This window comes from Schistocerca americana, chromosome 7 (assembly GCF_021461395.2).
Source record: "Schistocerca americana isolate TAMUIC-IGC-003095 chromosome 7, iqSchAmer2.1, whole genome shotgun sequence".
Taxonomy (NCBI): Eukaryota; Metazoa; Arthropoda; class Insecta; order Orthoptera; family Acrididae; genus Schistocerca; species Schistocerca americana.
This window is the reverse complement of record NC_060125.1, coordinates 271,019,100-271,044,937: the sequence shown is the minus strand read 5'-3', so window position 1 is coordinate 271,044,937 and position 25,838 is coordinate 271,019,100. Positions and strand designations below refer to the sequence as shown.

The window sequence follows — 25,838 nt, the reverse complement described above, 5'->3', positions numbered from 1 at the left end:
AACACGTTTTCGTCAAAACAGCATCATCTGCACTTGTGACTGACGAAACATGACATGAAAGTACCACACGCGAGTTAATTTCCTTATGATGCTACATTCAGTTATTCTGTGGTTGTCCAAACACTAGGTTCGTAAATTACGCAAAACTAAAAAGGCTATCACAGTTATTGAGAATATGAAATATTGAACTACTTATTTATACTTATACCACTGCCCCATTTTCTATCCGTACAAGATTATACAATGAAGAGCCAAAGAAACTGATACATCTGCCTAATATCGTAAGGGGGCCACACTAGCATGCAAAAGTGCAGCAACATGATATGTCATGGACTCGACTAATGCCTGAAGTGGTGCTGGAGGGAACTGGCACCATGCATCCTGCAGGATTGTCCATAAATTCGTAAGGGTACTAGGGGGTGGAGTCCTCTTCTGATCAGCACGTTGCAAGGTATCCCAGGTATGCTCAATAATGCTTCATGTCTGGGGAGTTTGATGGGCAGTGGAAGTATTTAAACTCAGAAGAATGTTCCTGTAGCCACTCTGTACCAGTTCTGGGCGTGTGGGGTGTCGCATTGGCCTCCTGGAATTGCGAAATTCCGTTGGAATGCACAATTGACATGAATGTATGCATGTGATCAGACACAATGCCTACGTACGTGTCACCTGTCAGAGTCGTATCTAGAGATATCAGGGGTCCCAAATCACTCCAACTGCAAACGCCTTACATCACTACAGAGCATCCACCAGCTTGGACAGTCCCTTGCTGACATGCAGAGTCCTTGGATTCATGAGGCTGTCTCCATACCCGTACATATCCAATTTGAAACGGGACTCGTCCGACCAGGCATTATATTTCCAGTCATTAATAGTCCAATGTCGGTGTTGAAGGGCCCAGGCGAGGCGTAAAGCTTTGTGGCGTGTAGTGATAATGGTTCGCACAGTGACACTTGTTGATGGCCCAGCACTGTAATCTACAGCAATTTGCGGAAGAGTTGCCCTTCTGTTACGTTAAACAATTATCTTCAATCGTTCTTGGTTCCGTAATTGCAGGATATTTTTCGAGCTGCCGCGATATCGGACATTTGATGTTTTACCGGAATTTTGATATTCACGGTACTCTCATGAAATCGTCGTTCGGGAAAATCCCCGCTTCATTGCTGCCTTAGAGATACTATGTCCCATCGCTCGTGCGTCGGCTATAACACCACTTTCAAACTCATTTGAATCTTGATAACCTGCCATTCTAGCAGTAGTAACCGATCTAACAACTGCTCCAGACACTTGATGTCTTATGTAGGCGTTGCCAACCGCAGCGCCGTGTTCTACTTGTTTACGTATCTCTGTATATCTATTGCAGTTTCTTTGGCACTTCGGTGTATAAGAGTCCATAATCCCTTCATTTTCCGCCCATTAATTTTTACTGCTGATACAGAGCGACTATTGACCTCTTATCCAACTATCTATTAATATTTCTTATACTATAAACAATACCATGATACTCACCGTGAGTGAAGGATCATTGCTTATGATATTGGTTTCAGGTTTAGAAGACAGAGGATCTACACTCTGTCTCGTAATCCAATTAAGTTTTCCATAAATCGACTGCGGCGATTGTTTCCACTATTCCCAACCCTTCCTCATTTCATTTGGGTGTCATATCTGTACGCATCTCGTCGACGACAATTCTTAATCTATTACTTTCCTTCAGTTTTACTTCGTCTCATTTGTTTGCTAATTGTGATAACCGTTTGCTAGTGGAAATAATGTGTACGGATTTTCATTCTTGTTTTCTTATCCTGTGGAGTAGTGCTGAGTCTAATAATCCAGTCAGCAACTATGTTTACTTGGATTCTTTTGGCATCATACTGCAAGTCAGTGTCGTTCCTCTGTACCCTAAGAAATATCAGCTGTCACATTTCTGATACCACTCTCACTAACACAATGGACTAGCTAGTTACCATTTTGTTCGATGATTGCCAAGTTCGTGTGCTTTCTGTCCATCTTCGTATACTGTTGACTTACAGAGAAGGTAACACAATCGCATGGTGTGAAACTACTGTGATTTTCCTGGTCTCTCTGTACACTAACGCCTGCCGTACTGTTAAAGATGCCCAGAATTTACTTGTTTGTCAGAGTATTTTCGGGAACATTCAGCCCTAATTCTAACCATGACCCAGTAAACTTGTTTTATTTAAAAGAAATGAGTTGCTTATGAGCCATGCCCAATTGGACAGTGAATTACATAACCCGACAGCATGAGGGATTTCAGTCTTGGTACGTTTGTGAGGTAAGGGAAAATTTCAGATATCGGGAGTGGTCTATAGAATTTGTCACAGCTGTTAAAAAGCTGTGTCATTTTTATTCATATTTTCATTACGGTACTACAGTAACTGCAGGTGTTGCAATAGGCAAGAGAGGTTTATTGTACTGCTTTAAGTTTGTGGATAATATTACTTCTTACTTACCATCGGCTGAATTCCGTTAGCGAGTAGCTCGTTGATGAGGTTGTTGTAATAGTCGATACCAGGCTGGTTGATAATGTCAACGTCCCCGGTAGGCAACACTCGTGCCCAGGAAATCGAAAATCGGTATACGTTCGCCTGTTCAAGCACAATATATTAATATCTCCGAAAAATGATTGTCTATTAATAGTTGATATTTGATGTTCATATATTAATGCTGAACTTCGGAATAAGGCTTTAAGTACCTGCTTAACCAATAATGGAGAAGATAGCTTGATTGTACAGGAAACTATAGATCAGCGAGCTTAGTCAAGAGTGAAAAATATATTTACATTTTATCTAACAGATACTTAAAAACAAAATATTTAAGATAATATCAACTTTTATGTGTTGTATATATGGTAATATGAGATGAAATTACCCTGCAAAACTGTTTACCACTCTGAAAAGCTATGTTTACTATGAACAGTGATTTAGAAATACGCAGTGATAGAAACGAAAAAAGTTACAGGTAAAGTTCTGTAATAAACAACAAGGGCACCTTGTAATTATCAAATAGATGATTGGATACGACAGTGAACATTACAAACTTAAGAACCAAGCACGCATCTTACGTGTCACTGGGTGCGTAATAACATTTCAGTCGGTACAAACTGACGAGGAATTTCAGTAGAGAACTACGTACCATTTTGACTAACAACAAGATCCATGGCTATTAGCGGACAAGAACTGAGTAAGAAGAAAGGCTATTATGCAATTGAGCAAAGTAATGACTATGCCTCTCGTGCTGTGTGGAAGTCAGATTTTGGCTCTAAGTAATGGAAAAGGAAGGAGTGATAGGCTGAAGACACATATTCCAAGGATTATTTTGCACGTTAAATCGTAATGATGTGGAATGAGTTACTTTACATTCGCATTGCAAAATAATTTGTAAATTTTTAAATATACTTACGTGGATTAGGAATTTCTATCACACCATGTTTTACATATTATAGCAATAAAAATTCTACTACGGAACGGAAGAAGTTGTCAAGGAGAGACTTAATGACTTTGATTGCAAATTTTACTTTACTCCCTGTGAGGCATTTCATGGCACTGGGTAAGTGATCAAAAATTTAGTTGCATCATTGGGCAGCACTTTTTATGCTAAGACAACCTTAATGCCGACTAATGAATGTCATTTTACCCTCTGGTGTTGTAATTATGTACATCATTGTTGCTTTAGACCTGTAGGGGATTATTTGCAACAAACTTCATGAGGGAATAAATACACTGTGAAACAGTAGCCAGAGTGCCCAACTCCTTAAGCAGATGTTTACAACATGGTTCTGGTTGAGTACCACACATTGTTCTTACAAGACGTTTATGAACAATGAAGACTTTCTTTCTTAAAGATGAGGTACCCCAAACATTATTCTACATGACGTTATTGAATTAAACATGCAAAGTATCTCAACTTAATGATTTGTCTCTCTCCTCGATTTGCAATGATTCTAAGTGAAACCGTTGCTGATCTAGGTTCTTTTACGAGCTCAAAAATGTAATTTTCTCAGTTTAAATGATTATCAGTACGGATACCTAAGAAGTTCGAAGTTTCGACCCTATTTATTATTTTCTTGCCATTGTCATGGTGAAGTACCGCTAGTTATGCAGAACTGAATATGTTTTGTCCTTTTAATACTGAGGATGAGATCATTCGTAGAAAACTAGCCAATGATACTTTTAAGTACATTGATTACCATTTATTCTGTTTCTGTTCCTGTTTGTTTGCTTGGTTTGATGACAATATTAGTGTCATCTGCAATGGGAACTAATTCTAATTACTGTATATTAGGCATACATGAGGAATAACAGTGAACCTATGGGTTCATAAGTGAGTTCTTCGGAGTCAGAACTACGTCCCTGGACTACATTGGTTCAAATACAATCACAAAAATAATAATACACATATAGAACCACGGAACAAAATCAAGAGTTTATTTATGTCAGGAACATCACCCTCGTGATCTGAAAAATAAACACACCTATCTTTCAAGAGAACTACGTCCCCGGACTAAACTGGTTCAAATACAATCACAAAAATAATTATACACATATAGAAACACGGAAGAAAATCAAGAGATTATTTATGTCAGGAACATCACCCCCGTGATCTGAAAAATAAATATACCTATCTTTCAAGGGAATGAAGGCTAATAGAACGGGCAAAGTTAAAAGGAACTGCGACACAATAAGAGTGTCAAATTGTATGGAGCTACAAAAAATAATTTGTAAGAAGAAAACGCAGAAAAGAAAAAGGGAGAAAACCTTCTTATTTGGTAGGTATTAGATGTAAGTTGCATTTCCAGTTTTAAGACCTTCTAAATAGACATGGAAATAATAATGAATAACACTAACTGTAAGTCCATTGTCTTTTCATCTGATTACTAGACTTATTAGAAGACAGAGACTGCGATGACAGCTTGAAAATAATATTAAATTTATTAATTTAGGAATCAACTGAATAACAGAAAATTACATATGCAGTTCGAATTTTCGCTGCTGTGACCCCCAGGTCGGCACTTAGCTTTTTGTGTGTGTTATTCCAGATAATAAAAAGACATCAGTTTTTCAGTCCCATTCAGCAGCTAATGTGTGACTGGACCTACATGTTTCTCTTCACGACAACGATTCACTTTGTTATTTTAAACATTATTTCTCTCTCCCCAACTACTTCATCGAAATTACGTACTCGAAGATTTTCCCAATTTGAATGGTTCACTTTAATTCGTTTCGAGTGGAACCATTACTTTTAACTTTCCGAGTATCTGTCGTTTGAACCCTCACGGCCGACGATATTCTCACGGAGACGTTAAAGCTCCTAGTCTCTGTCGACAATATGGAGTAGGAGGAGTCTGTGTGATAGCATTGCATTTCCTCGACTGGCATATCTTCATTTTCATAATCGACCGTAGTATACCATAAAACACTCATAATACACTCTACAAGCCCTAATCACTAACACGGCCCAAGCACACACGAGACCCGGTCTAAGGCGCTGCAGTCATGGACTGTGCGGCTGGTCCCAGCGGAGGTTCGAGTCCTCCCTCGGGCATGGGTGTGTGTGTTTGTCCTTAGGATAATTTAGGTTAAGTAGTATGTAAGCTTAGGACTGACGACCTTAACAGTTAAGTTCGATAAGACTTCGCACACATTTGAACATTTGAACACACGAGACCTACTGAGGAATGGGGAAGGACTGTACTTCCGTATTTCAGGACTTTACGTAACCATCAATATTGGAACACGTGAGGCAATACTGACCTTACGACTTATCTTAGAAGGAACATTAAGGAAAGGCAAACCTACGTTTCTAGCATTTGTAGACGTAGAGAAAACGTTTGAGAATGTTGACTGGAATACTCTCTTCCAAATTCTAAAGGTGGCAGGGGTAAAATACAGGGAGCGAAAGGCTATTTACAATTTGTACAGAAACCAGATGGCAGTTATAAGAGTCGAGGGACATGAAAGGAAAGCAGTGGTTGGGAAGGGAGTGAGACAGGGTTGTAGCCTCTCCCCAATGTTATTCGATCTGTATATTGAGCAAGCAGTAAAGGAAACAAAAGAAAAATTCGGAGTAGGTATTAAAATCCATGGAGAAGAAATAAAAACTTTGAGGTTCGCCGATGATATTGTAATTCTGTCAGAGACAGCAAAGGACTTGGAAGAGCAGTTGAACGGAATGGATAGTGTCTTGAAAGGAGGATATAAGATGAACATCAACAAAAGGAAAACGAAGATAATGGAATGTAGTCGAAATAAGTCAGGTGTTGCTGAGGGAATTAGATTAGGAAATGAGACACTTAAAGTAGTAAAGGAGTTTTGCTATTTGGGGAGCAAAATAACAGATGATGGTCGAAGTAGAAAGGATATAAAATGTAGACTGGCAATGGCAAGGAAAGCGTTTCAGACGAAGAGAAATTTGTTAACATCGAGTATAGATTTAAGTGTCAGGAAGTCGTTCTGAAAGTATTTGTATGAAGTGTAGCCATGTATGGAAGTGAAACATGGACGATAAATAGTTTGGACAGGAAGAGAATAGAAGCTTTCTAAATGTGGTGCTACAGAAGAACGCTGAAGATTAGATGGGTAGATCACATAACTAACGAGGAGGTACTGAATAGAATTGGGGAGAAGAGGAGTTTGTGGCACAACTTGACGAGAAGAAGGGACCGGTTGGTAGGACATGTTCTGAGGCATCAAGGGATCACAAATTTAGCATTGGAGGGCAGCGTGGAGGGAAAAAATCGTAGAGGGAGACCAAGAGATGAATACACTAAGCAGATTCAGAAGGATGTAGGTTGCAGTAGGTACTGGGAGGTGAAGAAACTTGCACCGGGTAGGGTAGCATGGAGAGCTGCATCAAACCAGTCTCAGGACTGAAGACCACAACAACAACAACGTAACCATCTATGAAAATTGGTCCGAAGTTCCGAAAGAAAGGGATTGTGGCACACTGGTTAAAGCACTGACTCATATATATGAGGAGCGGGGTTCAGATACCCTTTTCAGAACAACTATGTTTTCCAGAGTTTCGCCAAATCTATCAACCCGAATTTTAGAATGGTTTCTTTAGAAAGAACACAGCAGTTTGCTTCAACATTCTTAACCATTTCTGGACTTAGTTCCAAAAATAATAATCTCTCTACATTGTACCGTAAACTTACGATCCTTTGGTTTCTGTATTACCGAATTTCTTTTACTTTGTTGTTCATTGTCTGTTGCAGTATAAAATTGGGAACTGCTGCTGGAATGTTGCTTGTACTTTATTTGCTTCATCCAACTCCTGGAGAATACGGAGGCATTCTTTCTCCTGTAGCTCGAGAGAATGCTACATCAGTCCGAAACTGTGGTGCCTCTTCATATTAGACTTTCTGAGATTCAACTAGTTTCCGCATAATTGTAGTTCACCATTTAGTTCACCCTTAGATGTTTACTCAAAGGAGCTTATATCTGAAAATGAAACAGCATTCGTTTTCGAGAAAAACTGCCCTTTTATACAGCTATAGAACTGTTTCTGCGACACATAAGGAGAATAAACAAATCACCAACTTTTTGCAGTGAAGAATGAATTGATGACAAATGAAGAGAGACGCGTTGCGATCGGGAAATGCAGAAGATGGTCGTCTTCGCTTCGAAAGTGTACTCACATTGAGGGCCTTGAGCATCTGCACGTCCTCCTTGTACTTGTGGTAAGAATCGCAGGCAACGTCCCCTGTGTCTCCTGCAGTATATTCAGGATGGTTGTGGAAGAGGTAGTCCTGAATGTTTTCTCCCTTCCCTGTACAGATATGGCAGAACAGTTCAGTAAGTAATATTTCACAATAAATATTTTCATGAAAATTTAGTATTGACCCTTTGTCTTCGCCTAGCAACAACTTGGAACATATTGACCCCACACGTTATTGTAAACATAATTAAACATTTATATGGTAGAACCATTTTAAGCATTCAACGTAGGCTGCCAGATTCTTTATACAAGGTGACCTTTATTGCTTCATGTATTACATTACATTTGCGGGGCAGTTCCGGTGTGTGGAAACGTTCAAATTCAGTTTCGTCGATGATGCTCGTATAAGTGTCAAATTTCAAATTTCAAAACTATTTTACCTACGTGAGAAAAGAAACTTGTTCCTCCTCTTCCTTCATACACACACACACACACACACACACACACACACACACACAGACCCGTACTGGCGTCGCACTAGACAATCTTTAAACATGTAGCTGCATTTAAAAAATAATGTATGGGCCGAAACTGCCTGATAATGTAATATGAAACATCATACAATGAATGTAATATTGTATAAGGAATTTTTGCAGCCTAAGATGGATGCTTAAAATTGTTTTAACGTTTAAAAGTTGCATCGAGGCTGTGAATCCACATGCGCGGAAATTAATGATGGAATGTTTTTTTACACAAAGTTTCTTTAGTTCTCGTTACATTTCTGCTGAATACATTAGTCGTTCTGAACTCACCATCTTCATTCCAGGCTCCTTCGATCTGATACGCTGCTGTTGCAGCTCCGAACATGAAGTCATCTGGGAATCTGTCAGCTGCTGTCTGTGCCGAAGCAACGGCCAACGCAGCCGCAAAGGCGATCAGCAACTTCATGATTGGCGATGTCCAATGCCTTTATGTGACCTTCTCCAGGTCTCTATATACAATGTAGCTACGCTGCAGTTTCGTAAGATGTTTACAAAAACTCAATAAATTAAGTTAGATAAATTTTTGTTATCATCAGTTAATCAATACATATCGTTAGAGATAGGCTCTGCTGTAACATACAAGTGCTTCTCAGCGATATTATCGGAGGTGTGCGGAGGGAACGTCATGAGTAGGTGAGTGTTATACAATGGTTTCAGTAGAGGCTTTCTTATCGATTACGCTTCAATACTCTCACCTGCCCCACTAGGACGGTGCTGTAAACGCGCGAGTCGGATGTTTAGCAACATTGGTTCTGAAGAAAATGATAGTTGTCAACGACTGCAACGGTATATGTGACTCATAGCTTAGCTAATCCAAACTATAAAAAGAATAATTATTTACGTGTTTTGGTAAAAGCTCATAAATCAATATAATTACATGGACAGCCGGTTCTCATTTTATGAAGAATAATTTTTTTAGCTCTATTGGATAGAAAGGGGTCGATATTTGCTCACGTCCGTAGGTATAGCCTAAATTACCCTACAGGTGACCTCTGGATGGTCCTAAACGAGCAACAGTGTCATATGTGATATACAATATGTCCGGAAAGATAACTATTAATCGTCCTTTTTAGGATCATCCAACTGGAGACGAGAAAGACCTAGTTCGTATTATGCAGCTTAATATTGAAGGCGTAAGCTCTACCAAATGTATCTGCGGGATCAACTGCATGAACTTAACAGTGATGTTGTCAAAATTCAAGAAACACATACGAAAGATGAGAAAGATCTTCAGCATAGAGGACGAATACGTGGTTTTACACTGGTCGAAGCTGTCCACCATCCACAATATGGAATAGCCACTTATGTGAAGTCAGGCCTAAACGGAGGGCATGTAAATGATTCTACAGAAGTTAACCACATCTACACAATAATAATCCAGACAAACGACTTAAAATTTGTCAACCTCTACAAGCCTCCAAGTGTGAACTGGACCTCTACAGTTCTGCCGGCTATCGATCACCCTTGTATATACACTGGAGACTTTAACAACCATCACACGGATTGACGGTACGACACCGTGGATGTCAATGGGGAGTCACTAGCTGATTGAGCAGAAACTACCAGCATGCAGTTGGTCTTTGATGTGAAAGACAAGGGAGCCTTCCACTCTGCACGCTGGAATAAGGATTACAACCCAGACTTGGTACTTGTGTCCAAAGATCAGCTAGACGAACCACTTGACTCGTACTGTTCTGTCTAACTTCCCAAACTGCCAACACCGTCCTGTTATGACAGAAATTGGTTTAAAAATTCCACTTGTAAACCCAATGCCCCTACCCAGATGGAATTTTCAACGAGCTCACTGGGATGGATTCTCAAAAGACCTTGACTCCAACTTAGATGCGAAGAACTTAAAGACAACAGCAAACAACTACGATGACTTCGTTAGACTAGTTATCAAAACTGCTAAGTCAAACATTCCTAGGGGCTACAGAAAGGAATATGTGTCTGGCTGGAACCAAGAAAGTGAGGCTTTATATCAAGAATACCAAAGTTCTAGAAATCAAACAGTGGGCTCACAGCTACTCCACTCTTTAAAAAAGAGCAGACGAGAGAAATGGGAAGCAACACTCAAAGAAATTAACTTTGCCAAGTCAAGTAGGAAAGCACGGAGAGTCTTGAATGGGCTAACTGGCAAGCAACACCTCAAAAAGCCGTATCCTAAATTGAGACCCGACCTTATTGCCAACCGGATCGCAGACTTCACAAGGGTAAAGAGAGACAACAATCACACCAGAGCAGTAAAATGTAAACTCTCTAACCTAAAGCGCAGTGCCCCAAGAAACGAGCCGCTTTCCAGGCCCTTTCCCATAGTGGGAGTAGAAAGTGCTGTCAAGCAACTGAAAGTTGGTAAGGCTGCTGGCCCCAACAACATCTATAATGAATTTATTAAGAACATGGGCCCACACTGCATACGCTGGCTCACTTCGGTCTCTACTTACATACTCAAAGAGAACAAACTTCCCAGACAATTCAAACGGTCGAAAGTTATAGCTACTCTCAAACTTGGCAAGCCTGAAGCATCCTTGAAAGCTACCGCTCTATAGCACTGCTCAGTTGTACATTCAGACATTTGGAACGAGTCCTCCTACCAGAATAGCACCTTTCGTCAAGGCTGCTACCCCTCCTGAACAAACTGGCTTCAGACAAGGACACAGCTGCACCGATCAAGTTCTTGCCCTAACTACCCATATCGAAGCAGGTTTTCAAGGCCATCCGATATCAACAGCTATCTTCATCGACCTGACTGCCGCATATGACACTGTCTGGCGACAGAGACTGATCTACAAATTACTGCAAGTTCTGCCAAGACGAGAAACTATGTATCTAATATCCAGCAAGTTTAGTGAAAGGCAATTCGAAGTGTTTCTACGCAGCTTTGAAAGCCACAAACGGAAAATAAGTAATGGACTACTACAGGGACCTGTTTTATCCCCATCATTATTAAATTTATACATTAATGATTTACCAACCACAACACCAACTAAATTCATCTATGCTGATGACATCGCACTGGTAGCATAGAGCAGTAATTTAGAAGATGGTGAACGAATTCTTACGGAGGATCTGGAGAAGATGTTAACTTTCTTTAAAGTCCTGAGATTGATCCCAAGCACATGAAAATCTGAAGTCTCTTGTTCCCATCTAGCGAATCGTGCTGCGAAATACGAACCAAGAGTTCTGCTCAATAGACAAACGTTGAAGGTACAATCCTTTCCCAAAATATCTCGGAATCACTCTAGATAGAACCCTGAGCTACAAAGAGCACATCATCAAGCGTTCTCGTAAACTTGCTGCGAGGAACAACGTACTATATAAGCTCAGTGGTACCACCTGGGGAACCTCTGCTGAGTGTCTGCGTTTAACTGGCATCAGTCTTGTGTACTCTGCTACCGAGTACTGTGCACCTGTCTGGTTGGAAAATGTACATGTGAAGAAGGTAAACACAAAGCTGAACGACTCAATGCGCTGCATTACCGGTTCCATCAAATTAACCCCATGCAACTCGTTACCTGTGTTGAGTTACATCCCTCCACCTCACTTAAGGCGGAAACAAGCTCTACTGAGGGAGGCCAAGAATATCTATACGTCACCCTCTCTACCACTGCTCCAGGAATTCTGTCATCCGCCAAAGTAACGATTGCGATCAAGAAGACCAGCAAGTGTTACTGCAGGTCAACTCATCGCGGATGATTTTGATCTAAATGAAAGCTGGAAGCATGAATGGTCAACAAAAAGATTGGGAACAAGAGACCATCACCTTGATCCTACAAAGAAGCGAAAAGGCTTTGACCTACCGATGAACCTCTGGTGCCGCCTCAACAGGTTAAGGATTGGACATGGTTGTTGTAGTTACTTCAGGTGCAAATGGGGCTGGATCAGTTCACCAATGTGTGAATGTAATGAAGAAGAGCGGACAATTGAATATCTAGTCCAACGCTGTCCACTTCATTCATACCCTGGAATTGCCGACGACTTGTTCACTCTCACACCCAGCTTAATTCATTGCTTGAAAAACACAGACTTTAAGGTTTAATCTTGTCTTATATCATATGTATATTGTATAAAATCACTTGTCTTATATCAAATGTATATTGTATAAAGTCACCATACGATTAAATAAATTGGATAGAAGTATTTTAATAGCAATTTACTCGTTCAACGAATGTTTAGTGTTACAATACATACAGCGAGAATAACAAAATTGTTGAAGTAACGCATTTCCTCCACCCAGTCACAAGCGAATATTATGCAGTGTCTGCATAATTCGTAGGTAGTGCATGACATTCTCATGGTACCAGCATTTTGTATAATTGTATTAAGCCTTTTTGCAGCTTTTAGACATGAAATACTGCAGTTGCTAAGAAATCGCTACACACAGTCGCAATAGAAATTCTATTCGTATGAATGATTCAGCATATTACGGTATGTGCCGTGTCTCAAGCTGTTTCAAAATGATGTACAAAAAACTCGGGTTATTAACTGTGCATAAAAACAAAGGAGCCAAGTCAGCAGTTTTCATTCAAGAACGTCACAGAGCATTGTAAATACGGTAAAGACCACGTTAGTTGCCTGTCCTAAATTTTGACACCATAGTACAAATACTGAATAATTCGATCTTTTGCACTTTTGAGGTAGCTATATGACTCTCACTCTTTCAGTGATACAACTGAATATGCATCAGAATTTACTATTGGGGCACAAGTATTATTATATGAAACCATGATGTCCGTTCTTTCGGACATGTCTCATCAGGTTCAAGTCCCGGGCCAGCAAACATTTTCTCTCGTCGTCGCTGATTCTCATCAATTCCCGATGCAGCTGGCATCATTTGTTCCTTTCCTTCTCTTTCATTTCTCCCCCCCTCCCCCCCTCCCCTCCCCCCGCCAACCCACATCCACCTTCAATTTACATAGTAAGTATCGTAACTGAGGATTTCACGTGGTATCCGTTCATTCAGATATTTCCGATAGAACAGACAATACACATTCATGTAACTGATTTATCTCGATGGCCAATTACAGCACAACCTTCAGTGTAGATGCACATTTACGTTCGACCTACAGCGGAAATCTAAAATTAGCGAGCAAGCGGAACATCGAAGGTAAATGAAGATTAATGGAGCTACGTGGGAATGTGATGTGGTTTGGGAGCGAGCCGAGATAGTCCGCTCATTTGTGATAAACACTGTGTCCGGGTGGTGCAGTGGTTAATGCAAATTCCCAGTAAGCAGGAGCTCCACGTTCGAGTCCCGTTCACGCACAAACTTCCACTCGTCGCCGCTTATTCCGCATGAAGTCCCTATGCAGCTGATTCAATTTCTTCCCTTTACTTTCTCCACCACTCCACCCTCAATCTACCTAATAGTAAGTACTAGCTTAGCGCCCACTGTTTCGATCTCGTAGACTGTAAGGTCTGCATAGATATTTTTGTTGAATGGGATTTCATGTTGTTACAGTCGTTGCTAAAGTGTAAATTTCAGCGCTATAAAAGAGTTAGCTTACCCTTTACATCGCTGTCACTCGTTCCACTGTTGAATTTCTCCAGTGGGTTCAATATAATTTCATATAGCGTGTTAAGAGACAAATTGGAAAAGCCGTTCTATAGTTACTACAGCCACACTTACAACCGGCGATGATTTTTCTCGTCTCAAACGGATGGAGAGACGTCTACAAACGTTAAAGTAACCGCTGGCGTGCCACAGGAGTGTTTTATGGGACCATTGCTTTTTACAATATATATAAATGACCTAGCAGATAGTGTCGGAAGTTCCGTGCGGCTTTTCGCGGATGATGCTGTAGTACACAGAGAAGTTGCACCATTAGAAAATTGCAGCGAAACGCAGGAAGATCTGCATCGGATAGGCACTTGGTGCAGGGAGTGGAAACTGACCATTAACATAGAAAAATGTAATGTATTGCGAATACGTAGGAAGAAGGATCCTTTATTGAATGATTATGTGATAGCGGAACAACCACTGGTAGCATTTACTTCTGTAAAATATCTGGGAGTATGAGTACGGAACGATTTGAAGTGGAATTATCATATAAAATTAATTGTTGGTAAGGCGGGTGCCAGGTTGAGATTCATTGGGAGAGTCCTTAGAAAATGTAGTCCGACAACAAAGGAGGTGGCTTACAAAACACTCGTTCGACCTATACTTGAGTATTGCTCATCAGTGTGCGATCCGTACCAGGTCTGGTTGACAGAGGAGATAGAGAAGATCCAAAGAAGAGTGGCGCGTTTCGTCACAGGGTTATTTGGTAACCGTGATAGCGTTGCGGAGATGGTTAGCAGACTCAAGTGGCAGACTCTGCAAGAAAGGTGCTCTGCATCGCGGTGTAGCTTGCTGTCCAGGTTTCGAGAGGTTGCGTTTCAGGATGAAGTATCGAATATATTGCTTCCCCCTACTTATACCTCCCGAGGAGATCACGAATGTAAAATTAGAGAGATTCGAGCGAGCACGGAGGCTTTCCGGCAGTCGTTCTTCCCGCAAACCATACGCGACTGGAACAGGAAAGGTGGCACGTAAAGTGCCCTCCGCCACACACCGTTGGATGGCTTGCGGCGTATAAATGTAGATGTACATGTAGATATTGCTGTACAGGTAATCATATATAATCATTGGATCCATTTTGTGATCGGTAAAGATCAGTTTGCATGACAGTTACAAGAAAAATAATTTTATAGACATATATTACGCCCACTGAAAATTAATATATTTAATAACAATTTCTTTTCCTATGGAGTTCTGACAAACATGATCCGTTGTGATGATTGTTAAATAGCTAATTGTGCCTTCGCTCACAGTTTGCAAACATCTAACTTTTCACGCGAATGAAGGCAATAAAAGCATGGTCTTTTCCGAATATAATTTGACCAAAAAAGGATTCTGTTTTCATGGTGAAGTATTTTAATAATTTCATAAAATATATTTTAAATAAAATACATATAAATGTAGTAAATTTTATCACCTTAGACGTTGAGTTTCCAAAAACATGGAACAAGTATTTTATTTTTCATTTTTAAGGAAGATACCAAATACTGCGTCAATTTTCATAGATGTAGCTTTAAAAACGCTTCAGTACCTCTTTATTAATGATTTATTTCCGAAAAAAACTGTCATCCACTATTTGACCCCCGTAGGGGTTGAATTTCCAAAACTTCTGCAGCACATTTTCCTTTTCTGACCAAGAAACTAAAATAGTAATTTTCCTAGTTCTAGTTTCAAAATTGCCTGACGAGCAACATTTCTGAAAAAAAACTTTCCATCCACTTTTCACCCCCTTAGGTGTGGAATTTCGAAAAATACCTTCTTAAACGATGCCTAAAATGTTAGATCTAACTTCTCCAAATTCACGTACGTGTCCTAAGTGGTTTTGGCTGGGCAATGATGCGTCATTCAGTGAGTTCTTTTACACTGTACACATACATTAAACGAGGGTATATTTTTGTGCTACACATACTAGTGCGTGCTGAAACATAATGCCGCCGAATTTTTTATGTGAAAACTCACAAATGCCTTTTAAAAATTCGTTATTAACTTTCTACATTGATGTTCTTCATGCCTACATATTTATTCCTGAATATAGTCAACCTGGGGGCGAACACGTTTCTCCCAACGAGAGACTAGTTTGTTGATACCGTCCCTGTAGACCGTTTGACTTTGTTGTCGAGTAACAATCTCAACTCTGCTTGCATCGCTTTATCACTATCAAATAGAAGTTCAGGAAGGTATTCTGTAAGTGTTGAAAACAGATTAATCAGATGGGGCCAAGTCAGGACTTGGATGACTGATGACAGTGAACTCAAATCGCCGGATTATTGCAGATATAGCAGAGTTAGTGTGTTGTCAGACATTGTCATGTTGATGGATGTACTGTATCCCCTGGGGTGGTCATAAATTTGAAATTTATAAATGACATGTAGTGATAATTATTGTATGAGTATCTGGCGATGTACACCAAAGAGTAAATAATTGCATTGTGTTGCAATACAATCCACGGACATTCGAGATTCTGGGACTAGCTTTTTTTTTTTTTTTTTTTTTTTTTTTTTTTTTTTTTTTTTTTTTTTTTTTTTTTTTTTGTTCTTGGTTCAAAATGGTTCAAATGGCTCTGAGCACTACGGGACTTAACATCGGAGGTCGTCAGTCCCATAGAACTTAAGAACTTAGAACTACTTAAACCTAACTTACCTAAGGACATCACATACATCCATGCCTGAGGCAGGATTCGAACATGCGATCGTAGCAGACACGCGGTTCCGTACTGAAGCGCCTAGAACCGCTCGGCCACCGGGGCCTGCTCTGTTCTTGGACTCGAAGAGGAAAGAACAATTGTCTGAGGTTCACCTTGCTATAACAGTCTATGTAAGTTGTAAACGAATCTAAAATATAGGTTATCATGACTTAAAATTTGTGTACGGTACATAATTATTTGTAAATCTAAACCTTACTTGTCCTGAGTAGACGTGGCCTTAGCGGAACGTTGACCATTGTTAGGCGCCATACTAGAAAATAAATAGTAATTTTCTTTCAGCTCATCTTCGAGAAGTGTCGCGAGTTAGGACACGAAATTTTCTTTCAGATTCCACGAGCTATGCGGCCGCTACGAATAATTTAATGTATTTCACATTCAGATTTTCTCAAGGTTGCGAGATAACATCGCAGGCAGAAAGGCCTGGTCACAGGATCCTGGTTCAAGTATAAGATTTCATCTGCAAAGAATTATGCTATACTGGTATCGAGATGAGACCACGATTTGGAGTTAAGGGATTTATTACTTCACATTGAACAGCCATACGAAATATTATCTGGTGCTATAAGCACATGATTTTTAACTAAACTTTTTATACGTATTGAAGAATATCTGTGATGATTCAAGAGACAGACAATTAATTATTTATAATCCCGTAAGAATGCTGAGTAGTGAGCTAGTTTGCTGATTGCTGATCCCCGTCGGTCTAAATTAAATTACTTTACACTGTTCGTAGTATTATCAGAGTTATTTCTGTTTTGTTTTGACGTCACTTTATTAAATCCTATCAAAGCATATATCAATTAAATTAAATTACTTTACACTTGCACCTAACGTGGGGCCGAAAACGAAACTATAATCCGTTGCCGGCACTGCACTTCGCCCACGTCGACTTTAACCGTTCATCATAAGAATAAACAGGATGAAAACAAACACAAACGCGATGATAGGACAGAAGCCGTAGCGCACGTGCCCCGGTGTTGTTACGGTCTTGGAAGTAAGTCCTACTTACGTATTAGTTATCTTATTTGTAAGTGACGTTAAATGAAACTTTAAGATATTCAAATTTATTAACAGCCATCAACGTTTTTCTTATTCACGCTTTAGGTACGGAGTTTTTATTTCAAAAATCGTGTGCAGTCACAGCCTCTGCAGTATTGTGCTCTGATTGTCGCGTTGTTAATGCGGAGTATAAAAATGGCTGAAGCTGCTTTTTGTTCTGTAGTGAAACACACGCGTAGAACACGGTTAAAAAGTGCCGAAAATGGGCTGTTCTTAATGTTTTTCATAAATTTACAGAGATAATCGGCTTTGAAGTTTCCCCAGTGTTGTATGTAATAAAGTCGATAAACGAAGTCCTCATTAACGTGTAGCACAGTTGGTAGCGTAATTGAAACTGAGTAAATTGTGTTGATTCGTACTTTGCTTCGTATCTCCCCATTATCATTCTTTCCTCGTTCAATTTGAAATACGTACATTTCGGAATTATAAAACTCATCATAATTCTTTATGAATAATGCACATCTTCTTCTTTCTAATTACATATTGGACGCGAAATTCCTGTTTCCATTTCACATATAAATTCTTAATCATCGATGTTTTATGAAAGACTGTTCAAAAAAGTGGTTTAAATTAAGAAAACATAACAATTTATCTTTTTGAGCCAAAAATGCTAATCCTCCATCATTTTATACCACAGAGGGAGATAAGTACGTAGAAACATGAAAAACATTAATTTTCAGCCCATCGGGCACATATACAAATGTTGCATTTTTGCATTTGCTACTGTACCATTACAATATCAACCCGACAGAGCTGATCTTGAGTCAAGCTGCGGGATTTGGTCCGAGAACCAACAAGACTGTTAAGGTGCCAGACATACTGTAACTAAGGCATGAAGCTTTTTCACGTAACTGCCGAATGCTGGCCGCATATAGAACGGCTCGTCATAAAAGAAGATGGGAAAATTCGGCGCCTGATTGGCTTCGTGGATTCTGTTGTTGATAGGCTCGTTATCAACGTAGCAGCTGACACTTCCAGAACTGAATTGTATTTCTCCGATTCGGATAAGGAGGGAGGTAAGAGATTACCAGACGACAGACTGTTAGTAATTCCTTCAGTGGCTTCAGTATTTAACTATATGGTGAAATTCTTTAATACTCTCTTATGTTACACACAGCTTATGCAGGAAAATTACCCCGTGATTAAGTCAGGAATTTTCATAATTCTTGTTTGTAATTACAATAGTACGTTAGCTAAAAACGGTACTGTGTTTCGGTTTTCATCTAATCGTCTAAGGAGTGTATTGTGGAAAATTTGCTATGTATTACTCCATTCATATTCGCCACTAAATATGAACCATAATCAACTGAAGAGTCACGAAGAAGGGCGAGAGTTCCATTTTCAAGTATTTAAAGCCAGCTAATGCTAGAGAAGTAGAACAGCAGCCAATGAAAAGGGCACCTGAAGATGACATTACAGATGCCTCAGCCCTCTAAACTAGAATTCAGAATTCGTAGAAGAAACACATTCAAGAAAAAGTAGCACTAGAAAAAAATTAAAATGTTCAGACCAATGGGCAGCAAATATTTCCAAAATCAAACAGCAGTCCGGTACATCCTACCTTTCGTCCAAGGAAGTGCATGTACCAGGAGTATGCAAGAGAGAGCCATGTCGAAAGAACTGAAGATTGGAGTGTTAAAGAATTTAGAAATTGAGAAAGGCTGAATCATTTTGAAAGATTTATACATTACTTAAAGCGGAAAAGGAGACTTTTCCACTGAAACACAGAAAAGATATGTGTAAAGACTAGCGCAAGAGTGGATTCAAAAAGAAACTTCACAATTATCTTCTAGTTGTCAGAAAGAAGAGCACAAATGTAAGTTAGTAAGAACACGATTTTGAATCCACTTGGACTCCATAAAAGTGTAGTGGATATAGCGATGAAGGAAACAACTGCCGAAAACACAAGTGTAGTAGTGGATAGTCTGAGGAATCAGACGCAAGTTTTATGGTTGTTGAATCTCATTTCTGTCACTCTGCGACAAGAAGAAAATTCATAAGCCCTTCACATAATACCACATTCATTACTTCCTGTAATAACATCGAATCTTTGTACATGTCAGTCCTGTCTATAAGAAAGGAAACGCAATAAAAGTCTCTGTTCAAGTCAGTGTTCCTGCGCTAGGATTGAAATATCGGCTATTCTGAGAACACTTGCCATATCAAGGAGATCCAGAAGGATGTTTATCATCTTCTGCAGATTTGGTGAGTGAGTTCTAAATATGAGAATTGTTTTTCAAATTTTTTGTTTTGTTTCAAGGTGTAACAGTGAATGAATAACTATATTTTCTGAGGATTCGACATCAAATGTGTGGTTAAAACACTTCCAACATATTTCAACATTACTGCATATTTCTTAGCAAATCAATACGCCTATGATTAGCAGTTGCTTTATTTTGAAAATCACATGTAGTTAACTAGGCATCTGAACTAGTGAAACAAGTGGATAACTCCTTTTTCAGAAAAAAGAAATCAGTTTTGAAAAGAATATAGGAACTGACCTAAAAGCTTTTCTTAAGTTACCTTGATGTTACACTAAATTGACGATTTCATAACCTTATTTCTCTCTGGACGTCATGAAAGTGCGTTTTACAACTTATTGTACAGGAAACATGCGGTACTGTTTGTAGTTTACATTGTAGCAGACATATTGAAACGAATGCAGCAACCGATTGTACTGTGCGTTATCTGTAAATTGGGAGATTTTAGGGAGTGGTGGAAGCAGGTCCAGAAACCACATGGACCATCATGAGATGAGGAAGGCTCAACCTGCCTCCTGCAGCCGTGCTTCATCCTTCCTTTACGTCATCAATCACAAACGGAGGTTCAAATCGCTTAAATGGTGTTCATAATCGAACCTGAAATTGTATTATGCATTGAAATGTTGAATGAAGATCATAACTGCCAAAATTACGTACACTTGTCAAAAGGATAGGCACCTGCAAGTAGTAGAGATAAGAACAAAACAGTATCACAGCAGACATCAATTAGTACCTCACACAGTAGTCAGCGCATTGGCTGAAAATTGAAGCAAACGACTACTGGCCGTAGAAGTTCGACTTGGTGAAACATCCACAAATTCAGATCTAGCCGTTTTGCTGCTGTTAAGGTGTACATGCGGCCTGCTAAACCGTTGCCCAGGTGCTGTGGATGTGTATAACGAGCAGATCTACAGACATCCATATGCGTCTTGAGCCACCAATCTCCCACTGCTGCAGACGAGTTACTTCCTGGTCTCGGCACGAAAGTTTCGAGAATATATCATGAGGCACGGTAGGTAAACTAAAAAATACGAGAAGGGAAATGCTAAGGTTCAGTCTGGATATAGTGGGGGTCAGTGAAGTGAAATGGACAGGATACAAGGATATCTGATCAGATAAGTATAGGCTAACATCAATAGCAGCAGAAAATGTTATAATGGGATTATGATTCGTTTTGAATAGGAAGGTAGTATTGAGAGTGAGTTCCGGCAACAGTTCAGTGATACGGTTGTCCTCAGAATCGACAGCAGAACCACACAGACAACAATAGCTCAGGTATACACGCTGTCATCGGAAGCCGATGATGAAGAAATAGAGAAAGTATATGAGGATACTGAACGGGTAATTCAGTACGTAAAGGGAGATGAGAACCTAAGAGTCATGGGGGACTGAAGTGTGGTTGTAGGGGAAGGAGTAGAAAAAAGAGTTAGAGGAGAATATGGGCTTGGTAGTGGGTGTGTTAGAGGAAAAACACTGAGTTCTGCAATAAATTTCAGCTAGTAATAGCGAATACTCTGTTCAAGAATCACAAGAGGAGGTATACTTGGAAACGATAGGGCGATAAAAGTATATTTTGGTTAGATTACGTCATAGTCAGGCAGAGATTCTGGATCAGGTAGCAGATTGTAAGGCGTACACAGAAGCAGAAACAGACTCAGCACAATTTAGAAGTGATGAAGAGTAGGCTGAAGTTTAAGAGACTGGTCAGGAATAATCAATACGCATAGAACTGGGGTACGGAAGTGCTAAGGAATAAAGAGGTATACTTATAGTTCTCTGAGGCTGTAGATACTCCAATAAGGAATAGCTCAGAAGACAATTAAGTTGAAGCTGAATGGAAATCTCTAAAAAGGGAAATCACAAGATTTGGAAAGATAAACATGGGTACAGAGAACGTAACTGTGAAGAAACCATGAGTAAGAGTGGAAATACTGCAGGTGATGATGAAAGAAGGAAGTACAAAAATGTTAAGAAAAATTCAGGAATGCAATGATACTAGTTGCTGAGAAATCAAAGAAGAAGTAGCTGCATAAGAAATGTGAGGAAATCGAAAAAGAAATGGTTGTCGGAAGAAATGAGTCAGCATATAGGAAAGTCGAAACAAATTTTTGTGAAATTCAAAGCAAGGGTGGTAAGAGCGCAATGGAGATTCCACTGTTATATCCAGAGTAGAGAGCGGATAGGTGGAACGAATACACTGAAGGCCTCTATGAGAGGGAATACTTGGCTGACGACGTGATAAGAGAAGAGAGATGAGTCGATATAGAATAGATGGAGGACCCAACAATAGAATCAGATTTTAAAAGAGCTTTGGGAGATTTACGACCAAATAACGCGGGATAGATAACATTCCAGCGGAATTTCTGAAAGCATTGAGGGAAGTGGCAACAAATCGACAATTCACGTAGGTGTGCTGAATGTATGACAAACGCAATACACCATTTCACTTTTGGAGAAACATCATGCATTTAATTCTGGAGAGTGCAAGAGCCGACAAGTGCGAGAATTATCGCACAATCAGCGTATCAGCTCATGCATCCAAGTTGTTGACAAGAATAATATGCAGAAGACCGGAAAAAATGACGACGTCTTCAGGAAAAATAAAGATACCTGATAAGCAATTATGAAGTTGAGGTTTATGATGGAAGCAAGACTGAAGAAAAATCAAGATACATTCGAGTTTCGACCTGGAGAAAGCATTCGACATGTTAAAATGGTGCAGCTTGTTCTAAGCACTGGGAAGAGTAGGGGAAACCACAGGGAAAGAGGAGCTGTACACAATACGTCCAAGAACCAAGAGGGAACAATAAAAGTGGGAGAGGAAGAACGAATTGTTTCGATTAAAAATGCTGTAATACAGGGATGTAGTCGTTCGCCCCTACTGTTGAATCTATACATGGAAGAAGCATACACGGAAGTATAAGAAGCTTCAACAATGGAAGTAAAATTCAAGAGGAAAGGATATCAGTAGTAAGATTCGCTGAAGGTCAAGAAAATTTACAGGATCTGCTGAATGGAACGAACATTCTAATGAGTACAGAGTCTCGATTGAGACTAAATCGAAGAAAAATGAAAGCAGTGAGAAGTAGCAAAAATGAAAACAGTGAGAAACTTAGCTTCCTAACAGTAGATAACGTTAGAGAATTGTTCTGCTTAGGCTGCAAAATAACTCATGATGGTGGAAGCTAGGATGACATAGAAAACAGACCAGCAATAGGAAAATGGCATTCCTGTTCAAGAGAAGCCTACTGGTATCAATTACAGGCCTTAATTTGAGGAAGTAATTCTGAGATGTGCGTTTGGAGCATGACATTATATGACAGTGAAACATGGCCTGTGGGGAACCTGGAACAGACGAGAACAAATGCATTTGAGATCTGGTGCTACAGAAGAATGTTGAAAATTGGATGGACTGGTAATATGAGGAGTGAGGAAGTGATCAGGAGAATCAGCGAGGAAAGCAATATATATGGTAAACGCTGCCAAGAAGAAGAGACAGGATGCTAGGATTTCTGTTAGAACATCTTGGAATAACTCACAAGGTACTGTAAAAAGCTGTAGACGGTACAAATCGTATAAGAAAACATAGATTAGAATACGGCTAGCAAATAACTGAGAACTTAGGTTACAAGTGGTATTCTGATAAGAAGACGTTCGCACAGGAGAGGAATTCGTTGCGCTCGCTTCACATCAGTCACAAGACTGATAACTAAAAAATAAAAAATAAAAAATCAGGCAATGTATGTTTCTCACTGCCTAGTATCGATGGCGATAAACCTTTTTTCGGTATCTTGAATCGTTTATGAAACAAGACGAGTGTTATGACCACATGACCGCATGGGGCACAGACAAGGAGTCTCGCGAAGTTCTTCTGAACATGTTTCCCAAAATCTGTCTTGAGCAGCTAATTCGACTGCCACGACTGTGTCAGTATAGAGACAGCGATTAGTGAGCATGAAGCATCATAACGAGTTTTGTTACTAAACTTAATAAACCAATCAAGAACTCAGGGAGCAGCTAGAAAGAGCAGACAAAGAGTTGTTAGCATCCCACTTAGACAATTAACTAATGTTATTTAGTTCCAGTACGATCGCCGCAGAGGAATTCTGGCAAATTTTAAAAGGATAGTGAATCATACTGTGTTGCAGTATGTTGCCGAGTAACTGTATTAAGGACAGAAAAGACCAACCATGGATTAAAAACGAAATTCGAAAAATGCTGAAGAAGCAAAGGCTATTGCATCTCGGTTCAAAAGAGAAACTGCAAATGACGACAGGCAGAAGTTAATAGAAATTCGTGCGTCTCTAAAAATTTCGATACGTAAGGCTTACAACTACCACCGCCATACCGTAGCAATAGGTCCTCCCAAGAACCCGAAAAAAGTTCTGGCCCCATGTAAACGCGCTAAGTGGATCTAAAGCTTCTGTCTGGTCACTCATTGACTAGTCTGGAGTGGCAGTAGAAGTTATCAAAAGTAAAGCCGAATTTTTAAACTTCCCAGTTAATAAGTTGTTTGCGCAAGAGATTCGCATAAGCATAATGTCTTTTCACAATTGCACAAACTCTACGGCACTCTACGCCACTGGCCACTTGCGTAGCTTACCTTTATCTCTAATCTCTCGTCCAGCGCAAAGTCCCAAGCGACTAGAAAGAAGCGCAGGTCCGTCCTGTATATAAGAAGGATAAAAAACGGACCAACAAAATTATAGACCAACATTTTTAACATCAGTGTGCAGCAGAACTCATTCTCAGTCCGAAAATAGTAAACTGTCTTGAAAGGAGACGATTCTGCGCACAAATCAGCACTGTTTTGGAGGCATCGCTATTGCGAAACCTCCCCACGGGGTAGCCGCGTGGTCTCGGGCGTCTTGTCACGGTTCGCGTGGCTCCCACCATCGAAGGTTCGAGTCCTCCCTCGGGGATGCGTGTGTGTGTCTTCCTTAGCGTAAGTTAGTTTAAGTTAGATTAAATAGTGTGTAAGCTTAAGGACCGATGACATTAGCAGTTTGGTCCCATAAGACCTTACCACAAATTTCCAAATTTTTTCTTGCGAAACTGAGCTTGCCCTCTTGTCACAGGAGATTCTATGAACCGTGATAAAGGTAACAGGTTGATTCCATCACATTCCTAGATTTCCGTGAAGCTCTTGACACATTGCCACACTACTGACTGTTAACGAAGGCACTGAAAGTTTCCTTTAACAAATATTTTCGTTTGATTTTGCATTCGTACTGGCTCTCTTAGTTGATTGTAACTTTACTGTTGTTTAGCTTTGGGCGACTTTGTGCATTTGAAATTGTGAGAGGAACCAAATATATCTGCCTGCGAGAATACAACATGAATTTGGCCTAGTCAAGCTGCGAGAGAAACCCGTTGTTTGGCAATGTCTTTTAATGCAGAAGACACAAAGTCCCCAAACGCATCTTGCTGAACGTAAAGAAGACTGAAGTTTCATTGACAAAACTGTGTGGAAGAAGTCGTTTGAGAATCAGTAAGAGATCTTGACAAAGTGTCAGCGACTACATTTTGGGTGCCTGGAACATGGATGACTGTGAAATTGAATTCTTGTAGACGAAGTTTCCATCGTCGCAGACACTTAGCGAATATGAGAAACTGAACTGCGCGGTGATTCGTACAGACTTTTGTATGTTTACTATATAAGAAATAGCAAAATTTTGCAAAAGTCCAGACGACTGATAACGTTTCAAGTTCTGTAATGGAATAATTTCTTTCCACTGGGGAAAGTACAAGACTGGCAAAGGCAATACTCTTCTATACGATGACTCCATTGTCTTCTATTTCCTATAACAGATGAACACCAAGAGCCGTTTGGAAATTGTCTGTTGTATTACTAAAATCTTTTGAAAGGTCCTAGTGCGATCATAAAGGGGCGTTCAGTAAAGAATGCTTAAAATTAAGAAATTCAGTTAATGCCTGATCATTCGAGAACCAATTTCAGATTTTACCACTTAGCTGACATAGTCTTGGTACATCTAAATCTGTATTCTGAATGAAACACTTAAAAATTTATGAGGTCA

At 39.8% G+C, this 25,838-nt stretch overlaps 1 protein-coding gene across 1 annotated transcript in view; it reads right to left on the bottom strand.

Moving 5' to 3' along the window:
* LOC124622477 (myrosinase 1-like) overlaps positions 1-8,630 on the bottom strand; it is a 59,203-nt gene extending 50,573 nt beyond the window's left edge. Inside the window, exons 1-3 of the mRNA XM_047148185.1 lie at positions 8,487-8,630; positions 7,655-7,785; positions 2,469-2,603 (exon numbers count right to left, since the gene is read on the bottom strand). Coding sequence (XP_047004141.1) covers positions 2,469-2,603; positions 7,655-7,785; positions 8,487-8,622 — 402 coding nt within the window. The 5' untranslated portion in view covers positions 8,623-8,630. The remainder of the gene's footprint in view (positions 1-2,468; positions 2,604-7,654; positions 7,786-8,486) is intronic.
* Between the last annotated feature and the right edge of the window lie 17,208 nt (positions 8,631-25,838).